The following is a 21,668-nucleotide window of genomic DNA, read 5'->3' on the forward strand; positions in this document are numbered from 1 at the left end:
AAACAGCAGGAAGAAGCAGTTGTCATTTGAAAGTCCAGGCAATCGACGGTGAAAAGTGGTGGGTGTCCACTAACGGCCATTCCTGGCTCGGCTACGATAACGCAATTCCGGGAGGAGTCGGTAGTTGGGATTGCTTTCTGCCGTCTGTCTTTCCCTTCTCTTCATTCATTAAACTGAGGGGTTTACATCATTGTCAATTCCATGACACAACCAACTAGGCATAGAGCTATTCCAGTGAGTGACTGTTCATCGGAACTGTTATAGTCTGAATACTCATAAGTCCAGCAAACACGTCTCCTCTCCCCCGCCGGCCGAAAGGGATCTCATGCCCACAAAATTTCGTGAGCCAAAAAAGTCTATGGAAAATAAGACTTCAGTCCCACGTCCCACTCACCATAAAAGAGTGATGACAGCTGGCAATGAATGAAGTAAGTAAGCAAATGATAGAGCTTAGTCTCTCTTTACTTTGATTAGCCCCTAGGATTTGCTACTATATATCATATAGAGTTAGTCATTAAACATCCAGCTCTAAGGTTGACATGAACAAGGAAGACTTAGAGATAAAATGGATAATGCAAGGATTGACTCAGCAAATATGAAAATGTAAATCTAAAAGGCGCTTGCGAAAGAGTGACCTCGGGGATAGAGCAATTCTTGGACTGCTACAAATGTAACTTCCTAAAACGAGTTTGTTTATAGTTGTTTGCCTTTCTCTAAAAGCTTTGGAGTACTGGTTTGACTATCTCTACTCGCTTTAACCTTGCTACGCGTTTGACTTGACTTTTCGTTCCGGACAGAGCAATAATCCTACTAACGTACCAGTTCGAGAGCTAGCCGCTTAAGCAGTCGATTATGCTTCTGAACTTTAACCCCGGAAGCATAAATTTACTTATTGTGGTAATCCTACTAACGTACCAGTTCCCGCCGATCTGCAGCTCAAATGGTCCCTTATGAAGTCTCTATCGGTCTTATTCTTATTGTGCGCGTTATGGCCAAATCTTGAACCAGATGAACTCTCCTAAGAAAACACATATTTCTTCGTCAACCCTTTGCGGGCTAGTCCCCGAAAATGCTCGTTAAGTTCAAGTTGGGGCTTACAATTCACTTTCAGGATTCGGCAGGCCTGTAAAAAATAATTGGCCCCCAAAAACCAAGGGAGGCGGCAGCCCCCACCTCCACAGCCGCAGCATGGAGGAGCGGCTCCTTAGTCTGCATCTCCTTGGCTGTTCGTTGCTTTGGCGCCGCCCAGGAAAAAAGAAAAAGACTTAGGCGTGGAAACAGGCCATTGGCCTTGGCCTGCAGTCGGAATGATAACAGAGACCGTTTCAGCCATTCTTAGGTGATTCCCATCAAAACGTACCGGGGCGACGAATCCGTTCCGTTCGGATATTGATCGGTCTTGGTTTGACATGGTTTACGCGTTACTGGTTCCCGGAAGAGTTAATATCTCCATGTCATTCAAAAACCTCTGATAATGCATTTTAAAATGGAGGAGCAGAAGGGGCAAAGTCAACGACTGAGGCCAGAAGGTATTTGAGTTAATCATCCTTCAAGTGAGTGAAGTGACCAATGGGAGGATTGGGCCCGAACGGTGAACAGATAGGCAGGAAAAACGACCCTTTCTAGAAAGAAGGGGCTAATTTAGATGTGAGAATTAGTGATGAGGATAAAGCTTTGTCTTTGCGAGTGGCTTTTGATTGCCATGTAGTGGACAGCGCAGCGAGTGCCTGAAATTTCGGTAACTTCAAATTAACATCTGGTGCTACCTCGGCGACGAGGCCATTCTCGGTGACGGGTTGACACCGGGTTCCCGGGGGGAACGGGCGTTTCCTCTATCTTCGTACCTGCTTGGTTCTCCTTTCTTTGCGACAAAAGGCACACTCATCTTTTGCAGGAAATTGACCTCTTGACTTGGAACGAAATTGACCTCTTTTTTCACTCCCTATCTTCCTGAAAGGTTTGGTTATGGTAGTCCCTCGGTCTATAAGATGTAGGCTTATCAAGCTGAGGGAATTGCATAGTCAAGAGGAACTAAGTGCTGGTGATCGGAGCGTGGGGAACTCAGGCCGCTGGTAGTAGAGGCAATGCAATTGAACCAATTTTGGCTTTCACCTGTCCCATAAGTATATCACACTTTTAGTAACACAGTAGTGATAGGTATGATCGGGGCTGCTGCTTACCGAAGCCTCTTTTCTTACTTTTACCTTTTGCAATTCATTCATTTGATCGCAGGCCACCGTCAGTTGGTCTTTCCCTATAGCACCTTCTTCCCAAACGAAGAGGTAATGTTCACAACAGAAGAAAGGTAAATGAATGCTTATCCTGTGGATGCGGCATTAGCGGTCTTAGCACTTTCCCTCTTAGAAGGAGGAATCCGCGGCACCTACAAGGGTTCAAGTTTCGATCGATATTTGCGGAGTTGATTATCCTTCTCGAAAACGAGGCTGGCACGAAAGCGCTATAAGTTCAGATTCTGACTCCGCAGAAGCTGCTGCTAGAACCTGCCTGTGCCCGCGGACACGGGAACGGGAATAATGAATGCATACTCGCATAGATGCCCTCCTGCTGAAACAAAGCTAATTGCGAGTAAGGAAAGACATCAAAATAATGGATTTCATTTCCACGTAGGCCTCTTAACCTACATCAGCAAAAATGGGGAAAAAGAGCAAGCCAAGACTTTCACAAGAAAGTTGGACTAGCGAATCTTTTTTTTTTTTATATATATATAGGCCAGCTTGACAAGCTACCCTACATCGGTTTATGAGCGTAAATGCTACCCTAACGAAAAACACAGGTTCTGAAAGAAAGAGCTTTTTGGATCAAAAGCACACGGGTTCCTACTTCATTCATCTGTCAGTTCCGTAGCAAAAACAAGGTTGGAGGAGGGTTGGTTTGCCCGGGTGACTGATCCTGCCCTTAGCTTCTGCGGCGGCGCCGGTTACTTTCTCAGGGCTCCGCAGGGGGTCAAATTGATAATGAAGCGAAGGTCCCCCTTGGTGGAACCCTAAAACTAAGTGACCTCTTTTTGGTACCCCAACTCAAAATTGATCGTGTACTTCTTGTGTTTACAGCAAGATCTCTATCTAAGTGTTGACATCAAATTCCTTACGGCAGAGCCAGCTCTTGATTTATATGAATAGCTGGGCGGTTTCCTCAGCTAATTAAGAGGCCCTTCTTTGGATTGACTCAGCTACAGATGTTGGCTACAGTTCCCTACCCTCTCAAGGGATCCTCCGCGCGCTGGGCATACCTCTTCTGTGCGTCTTTCTCGTGGCGGTAACAGAACAACAGGGAAAGACCCGGCGACCTGCTCAGGGCCCGAGGGCGAGTTAAGGTAGCACCAGCAGACACAAAGGTAAAGGCAGCACGGCAGGAAATCCTACAGAGGCAAAGGCGGGAGTAGAGGTAGCATAAGTTTCTTCTGTCGATGAAGCAGTCGACAACAGCCCCTTCACCTGATTTTTTAAATCCCTGTTGATGGTTTTCTTATCCTTCCACTCGCTACCCACTTAAAATCTTTACTGAACTATGACCGGCCATCATATTAGCAAATAAACAGGTACTGCAGATGTCACAGCTTGAATCAAGGTCAATTCACCTGACGCGGGGATATAGCAAGTAAGCAGCAAGGTTCTCCCTTTAGGACCGACTACAACAAGCTCGCGACTCTACTCAGTCTGTTTAGTAGATAGATCAAGAAAGAACGTAGCCTCGGCCACCGTCGAAGTTTAGTAGCACAAGCAGCATCTAAGCAAGCGCAGAGGCACGCCCCGTGGCGAAGGCAAAGTAAGAGCGCCCTTTCAATCAATCTCCGGTCGCTCAGTGCTGCTATTGGTGCGAGTTGTAAGGAGTCTACTAAGAAGACGGGGTTTAATTTGGAAAAGTTACGTCTCACCTAGGGGTGATTTCTTACTTTCTCATTTTCGCTCTACTCCTTCGGAGCCTCCACTTTTGAAAGAATTTTATTTCGCCTAGCGGTCAAATCGGTCTTTTACTTTGGAACGACTCAAACCGCCAAGATTGTACCAGACACTTCTATAATTCCACCAAGCCGACATCCTGATCTCAAACCTAGCCGAACCGCCGCGTGCCTTGGCTTCTGAAATTGGCTTCATCATTGTCTCATGCTCTCAGGCCTTGCTGTCTCATCTGTATCTTCTTCCTCTCCTGAGCTGGGATGCACCCCTTTGGCCTTTATCAACCTCTGTCTGTGGAGGCTAGAGAGAGCCCCGGCGGAACCTTTTAGCGCACTGGGTTTTTGTGTTTCTTTCGGTTTCATTGATAGCAGAAGAGCTTTACTCGTGGAACCAAATAAAAAGGAAAACCAGCTTCTCATGGACTCTTTCTATTCTATCTATCTCTCTGCCCAGCTTATGAGATGGGATGCTCACTAATCGATTGCTTCTCTCGAGATGCGAAGAATAGCGTAAATAAAGACTTGATAGATATCCGCTCGGTACTGGTGTATAGTTACTTTTAGGTACGGGAGTCTAATGAGGAGACCTCTAGCACAGGACTTGTAGCTCGGCAGTCCACCGGGTGGGTTTGTTTATCCTTCCAGTTTCGAGTGTCTTCTTGGATAGTTATAAATATAGATTTATACCATTAGTGCCTTCCCGCCCCGTCCAATTTCAATCCGGATCCGGGTCTTCCGCCTTCTTCGTCGGGAGAACCTATTATGGGACTCTTACTAACGGAGAATCACCGCCACGACGAAATGTCAGCCGAAATACTTGGAATAATTCTACCACTTCTACTAGGAGTAGCCTTTTTAGTGCTAGCTGAACGTAAAGTAATGGCTTTTGTGCAACGTCGAAAGGGTCCTGATGTAGTGGGAGCTTTCATTTGCTCATTCGCTTACACCCTTACAAGAGTACTTACAGGACAGGGATAAATACTAGACATATTAAAATGGTACTTTAGGCTTATCAAGCTGAGGGAATTGCATAGTCAAGAGGAACTAAGTGCTGGTGATCGGAGCGTGGGGAACTCAGGCCGGAAACAGGTTGCGCGTTGTTCTTTTCAATGTGGCGGAGAAAATCACGCAAAAAGGGTAGGAGACTATCTAGCTTGGTTCGGAGAGCACTTGTTGGGTTAAAGATTTTTTTGTCGCTAAATGTTACGGCCACCCTAAACCCTAAACCCTAAACCCTAAACCCTAAACCCTAAACCCTAAACCCTAAACCCTAAACCCTAAACCCTAAAACCCTAAACCCTAAAACCCTAAACCCTAAACCCTAAACCCTAAACCCTAAACCCTAAACCCTTAAACCCTTAAACCCTTAAACCCTAAACCCTAAACCCTAAACCCTAAACCCTAAACCCTAAAACCCTAAAACCCTAAACCCTAAACCCTAAACCCTTCCGGAACAGATAGTCATGTGCAATCTTCGTGAAAACACGTTAGAGAAGAGTCCACTTGATCCACCTATAGATGTTGGATTTGATTTCTATAACTCTGTTGGTTGGTTTGCATTTGTACTCCCGTGGTGGCCTACACCAGTTCCTAGAATCAATAATCCAAAGGTTTCTTAGCTAAGGCGGAACAACTTGAATTATTCCCGGCGCTCTTTTTGGAGGCTGACAATGAGCTCGGTGTATTTGTTGAGGGAAAGACTCGGAGGCTTTTCCTTAAGAACTTGAGGCGGGCGAGGGCATTAATTCGCAGCCAGTGCCTTAACATCAGCTTGCTTAAAGAAGCCTTGGCGTTTTTTTTGGTTCGGATTGATGTCTGAACTTTAACTAAGACTCTTTCTTTCTTTTTTTTGAAATGACTCTTTCTTTAATCATTTGTTTTTTTTTTTAATTTAAACTCTTTTCAGCAAGATCTCTTACTCTTTTCAGCAAGTAGAATTCATAAGATTCTCCCGGTTCGATTAATATATGCACTAACAATATAGCCTTTCAGACCCAAGAACATCAACAGCTCGAATTTACGGTTAAGCGATGAAATTGCATAGGAACCTCATACGTATCCCTTATATTTGAAAACAAAATAAAAACAAGGAGACCTACATTTACCTGTCAGTGCATATACAAAACTTTTATCTTTAACAAGTGTAAGAATATGCGTCGGCAGCAACCGTCATGGATAACTTCTGCTGCTGTGCCATCTGGCAAACGTGCTTCCTAGCTCCCACCTACGTTGCAATGTTTCTACTAGCTAGTATGAATGTGTACAAAGTTCTGGCTAACTTGGTTTCACAATGCCTTGCAATTTCCAACCCCCAAGTCCTGCCAAAGCAAATGCCTACAATAAGAAGACACGTTCTTCAGTGTGAAAGAAAATTGAAAAGAAACTACAAGGTCAGTTGCGAGAAACACCGTAATCTACTCAATTTAGTAGCTCCAAGCAATAAAACCTGACTGGGGGACTGAACATGTAATATTAGAACACAGTCAACACACTCAAATACCTGTCAACCACTTGTGGCATGATTCACTATAGGAGGAAAAAGGAAAGTAGCATGGGAAAGCCCTAAACTTCAGGTTGGAGGTAATGACTAAGATTTGAGAATTCTCTAAAAAAACCTCTATTACTATTAGGAATGAATTCTAAGACAAGTGTTGCTGCTCAAAGACTCAGCCTAAGAGCTCTTTCTAAAGTCTTTGGTTGGCATGAATGCTAGCTGCAGGCCTGCAAACGAGGAAACAATCACGCTAGGAGGTACCAATATTCTCATTATCAATTGGTTGAACTGTTACTGTCCTTCTTCAGAGATTGACCAACTGTCATGTCGATACCAATCCATTTCTGAGGGTACTAATTGGTCAACTTGTAACGTGAAGAAATTCTTACATGTATTTTGGAGACCGCAGACTATGAAACCAATTGTCATATCGCAAAAGTTCCAAGAACCCTGAATTCAAAACCAACTCTGAAAAGTCATATATGAACCATATAGGGCCTAATATTCTGTGGAGATTATAACTTTGGCATTGCAACACACATGGCCAAATCAAGGTTGAGCAGAAAGATTTTCTTAGTTGCCCATTCCCCATTCATGAATATCTTAAAGAATAAAACATTAATCAGGGGTAACATGTGTTACACAATAAGTTCACACAGCAAGTAAAGGGGAATTAAAAAAAAAAAGCAGGTAGAATAGTTAAAATAAATAAATTCACACAGGGTAAGTACAACAGTTTAAAAAATAATAATGATATGGAAGAATATGGTATGATTGAAAGATAACCAACCTCATCCCAAGATTTCCCAGTAGTTTCAAGCAAAGCAGCGTTGCAAGTCTTCAGTTCTATGGACGCCCCTGTCAACATTGATGCTGCCTCCTCCCAGCCCCTATTATGTCCCATACACCTGTATGTTGCAAATATTAAACTTACATTTTGCTCTTCTTATGGAAGGGACTGATATCGGCACTCCCTCAAGTCATTTTGCACTCTCTTCATTAATTTTGTGAGTATCATTCCAAATTTGATGATTTTTTAGTGCATAATGACTTTTTGGGAAAGCCAATAAAAAAAATTAATCAACAAATGGGGTTATGAGAAGTGACTAAGTGAGCTTTAACTGGTATCATAATGTAAAAGTCTGTTGCTTATTAATATACGTATTCTTAAATTGTATACCTAAAGCCACATTGGGCTTCTTGCCCCTTGAGGACCAGGAGGAAAGCTTATTCCCCTGCGGACCATACTCTGCCAGGGAAGAAACCTCCATGAAGACTCAGGTATTGACCTGGTACGTTCCGGAATGGACATATGGTAAATAACATTTTTGATGTTAACTGCAAGTGATACGCATTTCTTATGTTGATTATTTTGGATCAATAACATTACTTAAAACTCATATAAGAAGCATATCTACTTTTGCCTAGATTTGTAGGCTTGTGACAAGAACCAACAAAGCAATGCTAGTAGTCAACCGAATCTTACCCCATGAATTGGTTTAGAAACTAGGTGTCATTGAGAAAATTAAAATTGCCCCAAAAGACAAGAGTAAGGAGTTGGGTGAGGTTACATGATGGTGAGTATGTCATCCCTTGAATAGTTGCAGATGATATGTTGGAGGTGCTCAGCAGTCTGCCCATCCATGGCGGCAATGGAATAAAAGCTGGGAAAGTAATGGACCTCAGCTTCCAAGAAGCCTTTCACTTGTTGCTGCATTGTCTTAAGAGTCTGCCTAGTTCGCAGTGCATTGCTGCAGCCCGAACACAAACACGATTAGAGGGAGGCCAATCAATATCAAATGCAAATTAAGTGCGAGAGAATCACCTGGATAAAATGAGCTGAGGAATCCAGCCCAACTGCTGGAGCTTGTGAGAGATTTCGACAGCATCGGCTTGTCCTTTTCCACTCAGGGGTCGATCGTGATCTATAAGCACGCCCCAAATTCAAATCTCTCTAAACTCTAAATTAGAAAAGAAAAGAAAGGAAATAGTTCGAAATACCTTTAAGGGAGGGGTCCTCCCAGGAACTCTTGGCATGACGAAGCAGAATGAGACGACGAGCAACAGATGGAGGAGTTTGCTCAGAATCAGCGGCAACTTGGCCTTCCACCGTCTCGATTAGCAGAGACGAAGTGAGGCGGCGGTTTCTGGGATGAGGAATTGACAACAATTTGGGCCAATTGGGATTCCACGACGCTGAAAAGTGATGGTGGCAATTAAAATCAATAGTATGGCTATGGTTGCAGAGGGTAGTAAGTGCATTCATACTGCCCAGGCCCTGAGCTGTGCTTCTCGTCTGAGTCTCTACTTCTATGAACTAATGGACCATCCATACCCGAGGAGCTGAGCTGAGAGACTATTGAGTATCCCACGTGGCAATGTGCGATTATTTCACTAGTTTTTTTTCTTTTTTCTATTCAACACTATTTGTTCTTCGTTAGAGCTTTTTTTAATTATAATAATTATTTTAATCAATTACATTGGAAAAGAGGGTCTCCAACAGACGATTGTGATTCAATCCACACTGTTTTTCCTCTTGCAGTAAACTTCGATTGTATTGTTAGTGATATGTTCTCGTCTTTTATAAAGGTCTTATGCAATTGGCCCAAGAAAAGAAACAAGGAATATGAATGGTAAAATGGGGAGTGTGGAGGATTTCACAACTCAGTGTGGATTTCAATCCCCTGGAAACAGTGGTTAAAACTTAAAAGGAATATAAATGGTCTCCTTGAAAAGAAAAGTAGAGGGAATTCACTACTTCTGTTGAAATATCACCTATGTACACAGCTAAATCACACTGTTCTTGGCTAGCACAAATGACATGCGGCAACAACTTCTTCATTGCTCACTAAGACAGCAACTCAACACTGTTGTTTCTATTGGATTATATAGTCAGCATGCTTCAATTGGATTATAACAATGTTGTTTCAACTGGATTATATGGTCAGCAATGTTGCTTCAATTGGATATAACAATGTTGTTTCAACTGGATTATATGGTCAGCAATGTTGCTTCAATTGGATATAACAATGTTGTTTCAACTGGATTATATGGTCAGCAATGAAGCTTCAACTGGATTATATGACCCCTCAAGCTACACTCTTCCACCTGAAAGCCAACCATATTCTCTAGGTATGAAAATATGAAATTCAAAAAATAAGGAAAATTGATGATAAATGCAGTAGCATTTAAAGAGATGCTTATAGACTAGTAGTACGTAGTACAACACATGGTGAAACATCACAAAATCATAGCCTAATAGCATACAAGGATGACATAATAAGCAGTATAGAGGTGTGGCAAACCTGCGTTGTATATGTCTTGGACAACAGATTTCCACACTCCTCTACGAGAGTTCTTTCACCACCAATCACTCTTGCTAGTTCTGAAATCAAATGGTCCGTTTCCTCTGCCTGAATGAGAAAATTTTTTGTCATAAATTTATGTCTGGAGAATGCAAACCCACATGTACAATGAGCTACAAACAAACTTATTTCTGCACTTTATGAGCCAATCCTTTTTCTCACTTCATTTAATCAATTATCTTTGAGAACCTTGATTTTTTTTTATCATAAATCAACCCAAACTCTAAACTACATAATTTAATTAATGAAATCAAATTAGAAAGAGAGTTGTTATGAACATTTCCACAATGTCAAATACAGTCATGCACTTATTCTGTGTATGAAAATGTTACAGGAAGTCGTTTTACCTTCGGAATAGATTGCTGAACATGGAAAATTATTTTCTCCATCACTTCCTTTGCTGAGTTCAGTGCCTCTTCTACCTCTTTTTTATTAGCCTACAAAGTCTCCATTGTGTCAGGGTAACCAAATTTAACTTAGTGTGAGAAAACAAAGTATAAAAAAGTTGAAGCTATAACCAAACAAGGAAATTATACCTTAACATTGGCACTGATTGGAAGCCGAAGTGATATATTCAACAAAGCTTTTGTTGCTTCTTCCAGAGAAATTGAATAATCCTCTTGGAGAGACACCCACTGATCCATATATGGAATCTAAAATAAAGTCCGGTAGAATACATGAGTTACAAACACCATTAAGTGCACCATGATATGTACATTAACATGTAGACTACTTCTACTACTTGATAAGAACAACATGTTTCAGGTAAACTAGAACAGGAAATGGTATTTTATCAGACACTGGAAGTGAGTATTGTCGGGGAAAAAAAGAAGAGAATATGCACTGCCCTCAATGCATAGCAAGATAATATTGCTCTCTCTTGCGAGTTCATTATGCACGTGAAGAAGCAAATGCAAATACAACTCTCAGCCCAACCATGTGATTTGACATTTGACGATGAAGCGGACAGACACACACCACCCAAACGAAAAAGGAGATCAAGTTGGCATGGAATTAGCCAAAGAAGTTCTATAATGTAAATTTTTTTAGCATTTTTATGCAATAGCCTTATTACTGCCAGTGGACTACATAATTTGGCATTAGCAATCTGATATCACATGTACTATAATTTTTTTCACAACTAAAGTTGCAGTGTAAATGGGAATGGTGGAAACACCATAACAAGTAGGATACATTTCTTATCATTGAAGAAGACAAACATGTTCGATTAGAGGATGCTTATAAGACCTAGCTATAGACCTCTTACTCATAGAAACCTCCCCAGATAAATTCCAGAAAAAAACCAGTCAAATGTTTATTTAACCCTTTACTTTTATGAAGGGGGAACTACTATCCCCAAACTGATTTTCACGCCCTGCTGCTCAAGACAAACTTTTTAGTTGAGATAAGACCAGAAGTTACACAAATTGCTTAGCAGATACTGCTTTCAAATGAAAATAAAAGGTAAAGGGATGATGGACTTGCCCAAAATGATGCAGATAACAGTGCTTAATTGCTTATACATGATACAAACTTTTGGATCAAGCATAGGCGGATAGCATGCTGCATAAAGTCATCAAAGCAATAAATAAATCATCTAAAGCCAATAGCCTTACTTGAGCTTCAAGAATTGTCGATAAAGTCTTTGTTCTTTGCAAAATGCCAAGTTCAATCCGTTTTCTCTTCACAGAATCATATAGTTCTGTTAGCTGTAATGCAAGAGAATAGAGTGATCTCTGCAAGGAAGTGGAGAAAAAGAATATGTTGCATTAGAAGTGTAATTAGGGTAATATATAAATTTACATAAGGAACATTCATATGCAATTAATAAAGACACTTTGGGAAGTAACAAAGTTGTAAAGGAAATTTATAGTGATGGGAGAAATGCATGAGAAGGGGTATCTAAGCTGTTTAATTAGTTGTATCCATTCTGGATCCAATTGGCTATCTTATATAGAACCAGATTCTACTCGAACAACTGCTTGTGGAGGTGATAGACAGAAGCAAATTTAAAGTAAGAGGAATATCAATAATTGGATCTCAGTGTTGATTAATTACCTCAGTCTGTCTCTGCTGAGCTAGCATGGAAGCCTCTGCTGTTGCATTAGCATATCTCCACTGCAAATAGCGGTTTTGAAGCAATCTCAAGGAATGAGCCTCTTCTTTCTTTCCTTTCCTTAGTTCTGAACCTGGCTTTGCGGTATAACATGGTGGGACAGGGGGCTTGGAGTCCCTGGCCGACTGAAAGTGTAAGTGATCGGAACTTGACAATGGCAAGTTGAGAGAACGGGAGCAGGGGGAAGCAGAATATTTTGAAACATGGCTGCCATCGACAGTACTGGAAACAGTTGGCAGCATATCGGCCTCGGGCATAGAGGAGCGTAGATCAGAGAGGCACCTTCTAGTGTCGCTGGGATGTTCTTGGATATTGACCTCAGTGGTGGTAGATTTCAAGAGCTTAGAAGCTGCAGTGACAGTGGCACCGACCCGCTGATGACTGATGAGTCTGATTCTCGGCGTAGCAGTGACCATGGGTGTGTCAGGTCTTGGAGTTTTGGCTAATCCTCCATTCTCTTTCTCTTTAAGAGGAGGCTTGACAGGACGCTGTTTCCTTGGCTGCTGCTGATCTGATGGTGGGAGAGGAGACTCGGGGCGGGGGGTGGGCCTGTTCTCGTCAGAGCAGCGGAACGGCTCCATGTCCAAGTGCCTCCGTGACCGCTGGTGCGGGCTTGGAGTTGGGACATTATGTCTAGGAAGAGGTGATCTGGTAGGATGGGGATCAGTACTGTCCACAGGAGACATAAACCTAGAGCTCACCTCCCTCACCCTTGGCCGCCGCTGCGGAGGATGAGGGGCTGCTGCGCCAGATTCCACCATCGATTGATCCATGTTCCTTCGTAATAGACGCACAGATCGATGTATAAAGAAATTACATGTATAGCTAGGGGAATCTCAAGAGGAAGAGCTCTACCAGGTGCCATTAGGTGCAATTTTGGGATTATTAATTAGCCGTTGGCTGTTTTCGGTAAGTCGCAACGGTTCAATTTTTCAAAATAATAGCCCCGTAACAGTTGAACAGATTTCCCTTACCGACGGACACTCCATATGTTACGGATTTTTAATTCATTATTACCAATTTTTTTTGTTTTTTCAAAATGGCACGCCTCCACGATTGATTAAGGTAACAGTTGAATATATGAGGGGCCCATGATGCCTAAACTCTAAATTATTTTTTAACATCAAAACAATGTCCTGTAATAACAGCAAGAAACATTACAGGCATTGTTATATAACAAGGTAAAACTCAAGAAGAACAGCAGTATCCAAATACAAGTAGCCTTTTCACTACGTTGCCACAGTTGTGAAATCTACCGACGACACACTGTTGTTTCATTTTGGCACATATTGGTGACATCCATCAAGTGCCAGGCCAGCCTAGGCACAGAGAGTGCGTAAACCAGGACACAGCGTACCAAATGCTACTGTAAATCGATTGGGTCTTATCGGAAATAAAAACTTAAAAAAACGAATATAGCAAACGATAAACCAATATAAAAATCCAAGGTAGGATACTCATCAACTACATTTCCAAGTAACATAAAAACAGCAGCTGTGGTAGAATTTTACCCAATTTTCTAACACCGATCAGATTTGTATAAGCACTAAATGAGTAAATTTACGTACAGGTGCTAGTACTTCCAATTCTATTGACATAAAGATGATCAAGTTTTAGCAAAAGAATTAGTATTACAAGCCTGATGCAGTACACTGCTATAGGGGTAATGCATAGCCGCACCACTATATGTTCTAAGAGGCAAAACAAATTCCCTCATTTGTGCCATTCCTGGGAACCCTTTCTAATCAAGTATATATACAAAGTTGAGCGACTTGAGTCCATCTTCCAACATTTTTCTTCTGAAGAATCGCCCTGAATATTAGCCATGACCATGAAAGCCACCAAGTGCTCTTGTAGAGCTAGACATCGGCTCATCTGTCAAGGAGATGAAAAAGAATAAAAAAACTGTAATATAATGGGTTCATAGAACAGTGTAAAGGAAAATTAAAATTAAATACAGACGCAGGTCATGGAATATGTAGGAATTTTTCTCAGAGAACCTTTACGTTAATATGAAATTCACGTCAAGTCTATCTTACCAAACTCTTCAGCTTCATCGCCATTTTGACTTGTAAAGAACGGGGTGAGGTAGTTTCGATCTAAAGCTGTGAAGGACGCTGCACTGCAGGATGAAAAACTTGCTGATTAGAAAGTAAATCAAGATGAAAACCAGGTTCCTCCACGAAAAAATCTAAAAAAAAACAAAGGTTACCTCTTGTGGAATTCCTTCAGTTTCATCTTGATCCTGTTTCCTGATGATTCTTCCTCGTCATCTTCATAAGTAGGAGCCATGTAGCCATGGTTACCATCAAAGGTCTGAAAAATATATACATACATACCCAATAGTTAACATTGTTCAGTTGAGAGATCACCAGGGAATTATGGTGCTATAAATCTGAAAATTTTATTTGTATCCTCAAAATATAATATAAGATTCTAATTTTATATTTATTCTTGTTGGAAAGAAACTTAATGCCATGACATTAAGGACAATTATTAAAACACTAAATGCATTTATACAATTATACATAATGGCTCGAAAAGAGTGTAACATAGTGTCAAATAATGTCCCTTGATCCAGAACCCTTACATAGTATGGCCGAAAGGCAATATAAATTACAAGCAAACTTCTCCCTAGGAATCAAGACCACATATGTGATGAGATATGATCTCAACGATAGAATATTTCTGCATCCCACTTTCACAGACAAAAGATCAACACAAAACTCAAGGTTGTCCTATCCTTATTTTCAGGAACTAGTATCTAGTAAGTAAAAATTTATCAAAACCCTGCCATCTCCCTCAGGCCATTAGATATTCTGCCAAACAATAGCTAAACAGAGAATACCACCATCAGTGGTACTCCCACCAATAATGTCCTATCATATGAACAAGAAACTCGATAACATGTTCATACGTATCTTTTAGAAATGAGTAGGAAAAATAACAAAGCGAAACATCAGGAACCAGAGACCAAACAATTCTAAACAGGACAAATTCATGAAATAAGCAAAATGAACAAAATTCATGGACAGCCTATTAGGCCAGTGCCCTACGGCATCAATATGGTATCTGGGTGCCTGTAGATAGTCTTGAGCACATAATTGAGCCTTTCAACAGACAAAGAACAGTGGGACATTCAAGGACCAATTTTGGACAGTCCTGGATCCCTACTGTATGAGTGTAGGGTAGGGTATTCATAGTGTACAGTACCCTTGGATAATAGGAATGATCCACATAAGATCTAATAACACTACAATCGTCAGACAATTAGCAAAGAATTAGTGAATAATCACATTATCTTTGCCAAATTTTGAGAACTTACTTCACCCAATGTACTCTCATGGCCATCACCTACAACTTGTAAGGCTTCCAGCATTGTACCCGTAGAACCTCCAATTAATAATACCTATATAATTAGTTGGAAAAGTTAACATTCATATAAACATACACAAAAAAAAAATCACATTGATAATTCCCCATTCCATTTCATGTGTCAAGTACGTCAATAAAGGCATTCCATTTCTGAAAATAATCTAAGACTGTTTGCGTCTCTGCTTCAAAAACATGGCTTATTTAAAACTAATGTTTCATACAAAAAAAAAATAGGAGTTTGGACCAATTAGTTATTTCAAACAGTATTTAGCTCCCTTTTGGAACAGATATTGTCTTAACTACAGGTACAAAAGTATGTATACAATAACATACAATCAAGAGAATATATATTGATACTTGGTTTCAATTTTTTTCACAATCGAGCAAACAACTTATCCTTGTTACTATTAATGAGTTTAACTGTGTGAGATTAGTGGCATAGTGTTGGATATAGATTCAGTTAAGAAAATTATGACTAACCAGGTATTCAACTCACACTACACTAACAATATTACAATTTAACAACAATTTCCTACCGTCAAAACAACTATCGCAGTAGTTGCGGTGAATATAGTCTGACCATGTCCTTCGGGAAGATCATGAACTGATTGCAGAGCGAGGGCAAAAGCCATGGCCCCTCGAAGTCCTACTCAATCCAGTAACTCATAAAACTGATAAAAGACTATAAAAATAAATATAGATAAAGAAATTATGACAACAAATTTCTGCTCATCGTACCACTGTACCAAAGTGCTTTTTGATGTTTCACTGGTATCTGTCTATGTGCAGGTCGGGATAAGTTGACCAAATATGCGCATGAAAAAACATTAGCCGCCCTGCACAAATGATGAGAAACAGATGTCAGTAATTCAACAAAATACAGTGACCCAAGGTTATCAAGTGAAAACAATTATACTAGCCACTAAAAGATATAGAGTGCCTTCTATTATAGCCGACTAATATTAAGACTGTTTGGAGGTGGATTAGTTGTATTAGCCACTTAAGATAACCCAGGAAGTTGAAGATGGTAATGAAACCAATTTGTAAACTAAAGACTGGTTTACTGAGGCAACACCTTGCTACTCCAATAAATATCTGAAGCAATCACACACTGAGTTAAGGAACAACAGGAAGTTTCAATTGGTAGAGTATAACTAAACTTTAACCATTAACAACTCATGGAAGGATACAATTGAGAAAAAAATGAATCCAATATGTGACCAGCTATGCTCTTCCATTGCGATATCAAAACCCATGTAAATGAATCTGCAGAGAAAAAAAAACTATTTTAATCGAGAAAAGGCAGGAGTTTTTATGTGCAAGAACAGACTAATTAGTTGGCATAAGGACAACAAACAACTCTCTTACACAAATGTCTCAGCCAGTGACGATATCAAATGGAAAAAGGCTGAAACAAATCGTTGAGAGTTTTCTGACAAATTTGAATATGTGTAATGCTTCATGACCTGAAAAAAGAGAAGCATTATCACAACAGAGCTTTAAAATTTTCTCATAAATATAATCAAACAGGAGAATTTTAATTTACCATTCCAGTGAATAATATTGACACAATACCAGAGAGCCCAAGACCTTCTGCAAGCATGTACCTAGAAAGACAATAGTTTGAAATTAATTCACGTATGAGAGCATAGAAGCCTTAAAAATCATACACAACTGATGAAAAAGAAACATTCAAGAAGATCTTTACGAGAAATATGGGAAAAGGACAAAAAGACAGCACTCCAAGTTCTGAAGACTGAAAGATAACAAAACAACAATGTTATTGCCACACAATGTAGTAATTAACCATAGTTGGCAAAGAGTAAGTATAAGAGTAGCACTCACTTGTCAATGTCCAATCCCGCATACTTAAAAAGGTTCTCAAAATTAAGGTTTCACAAATACAGTCTACCCACAGTAGCTTATCAAAAATAGATCGACAGAGATAATATATAAGTAATGTAACAAAAGGATATCAAAGCAGCGGTAAATCCAACTCCAACTCCTACAAAGATATATCAATGCATTAGTATCTGGAGATAAAAATGCTTGCACAATAATTCATATAATAGAGCACAAGCAACTTCAAAGCAAAAAGACGGAGATAAATGTGCCCATGTCGTTGAGTGATGTGAACATTACGGACTAAAAGCTGTTTGTTCATCATATACACAAGATAACGCCGCTGTTTCATTAATTGGTTTATTTGATAAGTCTGCAATCTGGCAAAACAACACCATTTAAACCTTTTTTTTGGACCCAACACTAGCTGAAAGCTTTTCAGCAGATTTAGTACAACATACAACCTCCACAATGTCTCATGTATTATCTTTTGTAAAACATATTACATATATTAGTCACATGAACCTCATATTACAAATATCTAAGCCTGAATAGTCCATACTATCCATACACTTTATTTTAATAACTATATCCTTTCTACCATTCCCTTCCCTCGTTTTCATTTGAGTAAGCAAGCATTGCTCTCTAAAGTACGAGTAACCTACAGACTATATCCACAAAGATGTCCCCGGACCATTATGATTCCACCAACCACCAGAACCAAAATGAGTACCCTCCTTAAGGCTTAATTTTCATCTATGTTCTATAACTTTAACTTTTTGTTTTTAAACATCAATTTTCAAAATCATGAATTCACTCAAATTATAAAGGAGACACAATGATAAATTAAGAGTAGTCTGGGCATGAAACACTAGTTTTTTAGAGTTATAGACATGGAAAAACCATTAGGGTTTGGGAGATGTGGTAAAGAAGATTCCAAAGGTCCAAGCCTAGATCTGGCGTTGCTTCCTTAGGTTTCAGCAAGTACTAAAAATTTATATCATTAATTTTATTATTAGGATACGATTGGAGCCTAGATATGTTAGGAATACTCCTAGTTATTCTATATTAGCCTCACTATGGACAGGCTCACAGGCGTTTGTAGTCTTTTATTTTCAGCTCGAGCTAAAGTTGAGTTCTACACTTCGAGTTCTATAGTTCGTGTTATATTTGTTCTGCATCAAGGAGACCACCACAAAGTATTTCTTGGAGCCATGTAGATTCCATGATTTATGGACTCAGATAGGGTGTTGGCTACAGGTATTAACTATTAAGCCTCATGCAATGACCATAACTGTATTATGGGTATAAAGGTCTAGGTATCATAGCCTTTGAATATAAATAATTAAAAGTGGATAACAAAAATGACTTGAGTTGTCTTTTATGAAAAGTGACAGAAATATTGGGATTGCTAGACTACATTAGACAAGGATATTAAACATTAACCTGCAGACATTGAACCGACAAAGGTCTCAAGAAACCTAACGATAACCATGAAAAAGTTTTCTCCAGATGATGCATGACTCCTGACCAAGGACATTGTCCTGCATAGAAGAACACTGGATGATTAGACCTGAACTTCAAACATATAAACTGTTGGGTACAAGAATAATTTGATTTGCATACCTGTACAAGGAAATTGCCATCTGTAAATCGGCAAGACACAGGAATCAATTTCATCAACTAAAAATGGTTGACCTCTAGCCAAAAATAAAATATCTATACAGCAATGGAAACTGACCGCATCATTCAAAACAGATTCCCCAAACACCAGAGCATACAGGTTCATATCTGTGCCGAGTTCCTGCAAATCACTCCCATCATAACTTTAAAAATTCATTTTACTTGATGAAACTCAGAAAGGGAGAAACCTAGACACTCCGATATGTAATATGTTCAATGCACAGTTGATAATGATTCCTCAATACTTGGAAAAAACCGAGCATTAACCAGATTCAGAAAGTGCAGAAGTTAGAATTAGACAACACATCAACAAGACATGTGTTCCCTTTGGCCATGTTAAGGAACCCTGGGAGATTTGAATTTACTCAAGGACATCTCAAGGAGCTCATAATCACAAATAGTAATAGGAATCAATTAACTTCTGTTTCTAGGGAGGATTCCACATATTTCATGTTTCTTGCAACTTGGGTGCATTAAATATCCACATCATCGAATATTGAGCGTGTGATGGTAAACTAATTGTGGCATATGAATTAGAGCAAAAAAAAAACCTGAAAGATGGACAAGACAGTGACTGGATCAGTTGCTGATATAAGAGCACCAAACATCAAGCACTCCACAAATGGAAGTCTGTAGGTGAGGTACATCAGACCGCCAAGGTAACTACAACGGGAAGAGGGAGGAGGTACAAATGAGTCTAGAATAGTGAGGTGACCACGAATGATGTGAACAATTAAACAGAAGACTTACACTAGTACACCAGTAACAACTGAAGCTATAAAGGTGCCGAGGATAGCAAAAGTGACAATCGCTCCAAAGTTAGAGAAGAAAGGTTTCTGCGAAGATGGAACAAAATCAATAAGGCATGGGTGGCAATGCAATACAACAGGAAAACAAACAATAATATCAGAGGCTACCATACAGCACTTACAGGTGAGAGGCTGAAGCCAGACTGAGTGAGAACAGAAGTGTCAAGGAAAACCATAACCATTGCAAGTAAAACAAGTAAAAGAAGAAGAAACAAGGTAACTAGTGGTGGATATAATATGATAGGAGGTAGAAGGAATAGGAAGAAAAACTCCTCGTGAAAATTGAACCAGGCCCTGAGAAACAACAAAGTAGAGATGTTAGCCAGAAATTCCTGTTTGATTAATAATTAGGTTTAGGGGTTACGGAAGAACCTGATGCTAGTTTCGGTATCGGAAATGTTAGCAAGTCCACCAACAATCAATCCTGCAAATAAATAAATAATTCAGTTGACGAAATGATGGAAAAAAATTGAAGGAAGAATATGTCGATTTACCTATCAAAAGCGAAGCGCTGGCCTCGGGGAGATAATAGAATTTGTGGCGGCGGAGGACATGACCTAGGACGAAAGAGAGCACGAGCATCATGATCTGGAGAAGAATGCCAACTCCGGCGGCCTGCTGCTCCTTGGCCGGAGTCGTCCCATTGGAATCGGCCGGTGATATCTGCATCGCCATCAGCTGCTGTTGCTCCATCTTTGTTTCTCTGCTCAATCACGCAACCGGACTTGCCACACTTCCAGTCCGGACTCGCTCCTTTTATTCTTTCCCCTTTTCTTTTTCTCTCTTAATATCTCAGTCAACCACATGTTTGACTTTTTCTCCCCGAGAAACAAAGATAAATTTATTATTCTTTACGATAAATTTTTATATGCTATCGTAATACACGTGATAATGTCTAGTGATAATTCTTATTTATTATATTTTGACACGTAGATTTATTATACTAAAATTATAATCTAACATATTTTTATTATTTGCGAAATGATATTCATGTGTATTTATGATTTAGGGTTTAAGGTTTAGAATATAGGGTGGTTTAGGGTTTTAGAAAGAAACATAAAATAGTCTTTAACAAAATAACTAAAATATAATTTTTCTGATTAAATATTGCATATCAAATTGTGATTTGAATAGTAGATCACTAGATATTGTCACGTGGTGCTACGGTAGCACAGAAAAATTTCTCGTGACATTACGGTTCTGCCAATACCTATCAGCACCATTAGGTTTTCGTATGGAATTAGTTTATACTTGTAACTTCCTTATAAAATATGAGATAATTTTTCTATTTTTTTTTGTATGTTCTAATTTGTTATTTACCTTTCTATTCCTTAATCATTAAGCAGAATTTAAATTAGCATATAGTGAAAGAATATATGTATAACTTTACATGTTATTTGGTTGATAAAGTAAGTTTGGGTTATAAGAGTATAGATGAATATATACTCCGTAAGTAATATTTTATATTCTATTACGTTATTATTCTTAAATCAAATCTCCTTGAACACGAGATTATTTCTAGATAAGAAACTATCAACGCTCTGTTAGGGTTTTCTAGTGGCGACGTTGACAAAATTGTCCCAAATGGCTAGCGACGACGAGTCTTCTCCTCACAGAAACATATATTCTCTACTCTCCACTCATGTCTTTGGTGGTGGATGATATCTGGATCAGTTTCCTGGCTTTTATTTCTTTTTCTCTTGTTGTTCTTTGTTGGCATCGACCATGATGCTCTCCTCAATCCGAGTCCATGTGGGTGGTATGCGGCCGATGTGGTGGATTTGTGGTGGTGGAATGGATTTGCTCCTTTAAGCATTGGAAGAGTTTTTTCAGTAGGGGATGCCTAAGGCTTGTTTTAGTGGCTCTTATGGCGACATATGGGAGGTAGGTGGCAGTAGTACATTTTGGTCAGGTTCTTGTGACAGCAGAGATTCAGCTCTTCGCTTCGATGAATCTATATCTACTCTCGGGACGGGAATTGATCTTGATGGTGTTGCTGAAAGGAGTGTGTGGTGTCAGGCCGTCTGTATGAGGGCTTACGTTGACTTGTTATATTCAACGGTGCTGG

At 39.7% G+C, this 21,668-nt stretch overlaps 3 protein-coding genes across 4 annotated transcripts; all 3 read right to left on the reverse strand.

Annotated features, from left to right (window-relative positions):
• Nucleotides 1-5,952: 5,952 nt before the first annotated feature.
• LOC126788166 (uncharacterized protein At3g52155, chloroplastic) lies at nucleotides 5,953-8,687 on the reverse strand. The gene is made up of 5 exons (XM_050514129.1): nucleotides 8,412-8,687; nucleotides 8,236-8,335; nucleotides 7,982-8,161; nucleotides 7,201-7,318; nucleotides 5,953-6,250 (listed from the first exon to the last, which is right to left on the reverse strand). Exons 1-5 carry the CDS (start codon nucleotides 8,674-8,676, stop codon nucleotides 6,191-6,193), a joined length of 723 nt encoding a protein of 240 aa, XP_050370086.1. The 5' UTR covers nucleotides 8,677-8,687; the 3' UTR covers nucleotides 5,953-6,190.
• A 677-nt stretch (nucleotides 8,688-9,364) lies between these two features.
• LOC126788558 (protein ENDOSPERM DEFECTIVE 1-like) lies at nucleotides 9,365-12,687 on the reverse strand. 2 transcript variants are annotated; one of them, XM_050514558.1, is made up of 6 exons: nucleotides 11,834-12,687; nucleotides 11,392-11,511; nucleotides 10,312-10,428; nucleotides 10,123-10,212; nucleotides 9,716-9,823; nucleotides 9,365-9,518 (listed from the first exon to the last, which is right to left on the reverse strand). In XM_050514558.1, exons 1-6 carry the CDS (start codon nucleotides 12,662-12,664, stop codon nucleotides 9,465-9,467), a joined length of 1,320 nt encoding a protein of 439 aa, XP_050370515.1. In that variant the 5' UTR covers nucleotides 12,665-12,687; the 3' UTR covers nucleotides 9,365-9,464. The 2 variants fall into 2 exon arrangements, with proteins under 2 accessions (XP_050370515.1, XP_050370514.1); XM_050514557.1 differs by having other exon boundaries at nucleotides 9,365-9,536.
• A 638-nt stretch (nucleotides 12,688-13,325) lies between these two features.
• LOC126786483 (sodium/hydrogen exchanger 6-like) lies at nucleotides 13,326-20,344 on the reverse strand. The gene is made up of 22 exons (XM_050512319.1): nucleotides 20,095-20,344; nucleotides 19,973-20,024; nucleotides 19,835-19,894; nucleotides 19,723-19,747; nucleotides 19,542-19,627; nucleotides 19,343-19,454; nucleotides 18,850-18,912; nucleotides 18,735-18,754; nucleotides 18,555-18,652; nucleotides 17,243-17,271; nucleotides 17,112-17,143; nucleotides 16,975-17,022; nucleotides 16,813-16,873; nucleotides 16,635-16,732; nucleotides 16,457-16,532; nucleotides 16,342-16,361; nucleotides 16,005-16,102; nucleotides 15,803-15,912; nucleotides 15,217-15,300; nucleotides 14,104-14,207; nucleotides 13,931-14,013; nucleotides 13,326-13,766 (listed from the first exon to the last, which is right to left on the reverse strand). The coding sequence occupies exons 1-22, from the start codon at nucleotides 20,291-20,293 to the stop codon at nucleotides 13,711-13,713; spliced, it is 1,614 nt and encodes a 537-aa protein (XP_050368276.1). The 5' UTR covers nucleotides 20,294-20,344; the 3' UTR covers nucleotides 13,326-13,710.
• Between the last annotated feature and the right edge of the window lie 1,324 nt (nucleotides 20,345-21,668).

This window comes from Argentina anserina, chromosome 3 (genome assembly GCF_933775445.1).
Source record: "Argentina anserina chromosome 3, drPotAnse1.1, whole genome shotgun sequence".
Classification (NCBI taxonomy): domain Eukaryota; kingdom Viridiplantae; phylum Streptophyta; class Magnoliopsida; order Rosales; family Rosaceae; genus Argentina; species Argentina anserina.

Excerpts from the sequence above, each read along its gene's own strand:
- LOC126786483 (XM_050512319.1), bottom strand. The coding sequence starts at position 20,293 with ATGGAGCAACAGCAGCTGATGGCGATGCAGATATCACCGGCCGATTCC. Across the intron at positions 15,301-15,802 it reads CTGCGATAGTTGTTTTGACG|GTATTATTAATTGGAGGTTC; the intron begins GTAGGAAATTGT and ends CTAATTATATAG. Across the intron at positions 13,767-13,930 it reads CGATGAAGCTGAAGAGTTTG|ATGAGCCGATGTCTAGCTCT; the intron begins GTAAGATAGACT and ends TCTCCTTGACAG.
- LOC126788166 (XM_050514129.1), bottom strand. The coding sequence starts at position 8,676 with ATGAATGCACTTACTACCCTCTGCAACCATAGCCATACTATTGATTTT. Across the intron at positions 7,319-7,981 it reads GATGACATACTCACCATCAT|GTGTATGGGACATAATAGGG; the intron begins GTAACCTCACCC and ends TGCAACATACAG. Across the intron at positions 6,251-7,200 it reads CTGGGAAATCTTGGGATGAG|GCATTTGCTTTGGCAGGACT; the intron begins GTTGGTTATCTT and ends TTCTTATTGTAG.
- LOC126788558 (XM_050514557.1), bottom strand. The coding sequence starts at position 12,664 with ATGGATCAATCGATGGTGGAATCTGGCGCAGCAGCCCCTCATCCTCCG. Across the intron at positions 11,512-11,833 it reads CTCAGCAGAGACAGACTGAG|AGATCACTCTATTCTCTTGC; the intron begins GTAATTAATCAA and ends ACTTCCTTGCAG. Across the intron at positions 9,537-9,715 it reads CCAAGACATATACAACGCAG|AATATGGTTGGCTTTCAGGT; the intron begins GTTTGCCACACC and ends TCATACCTAGAG.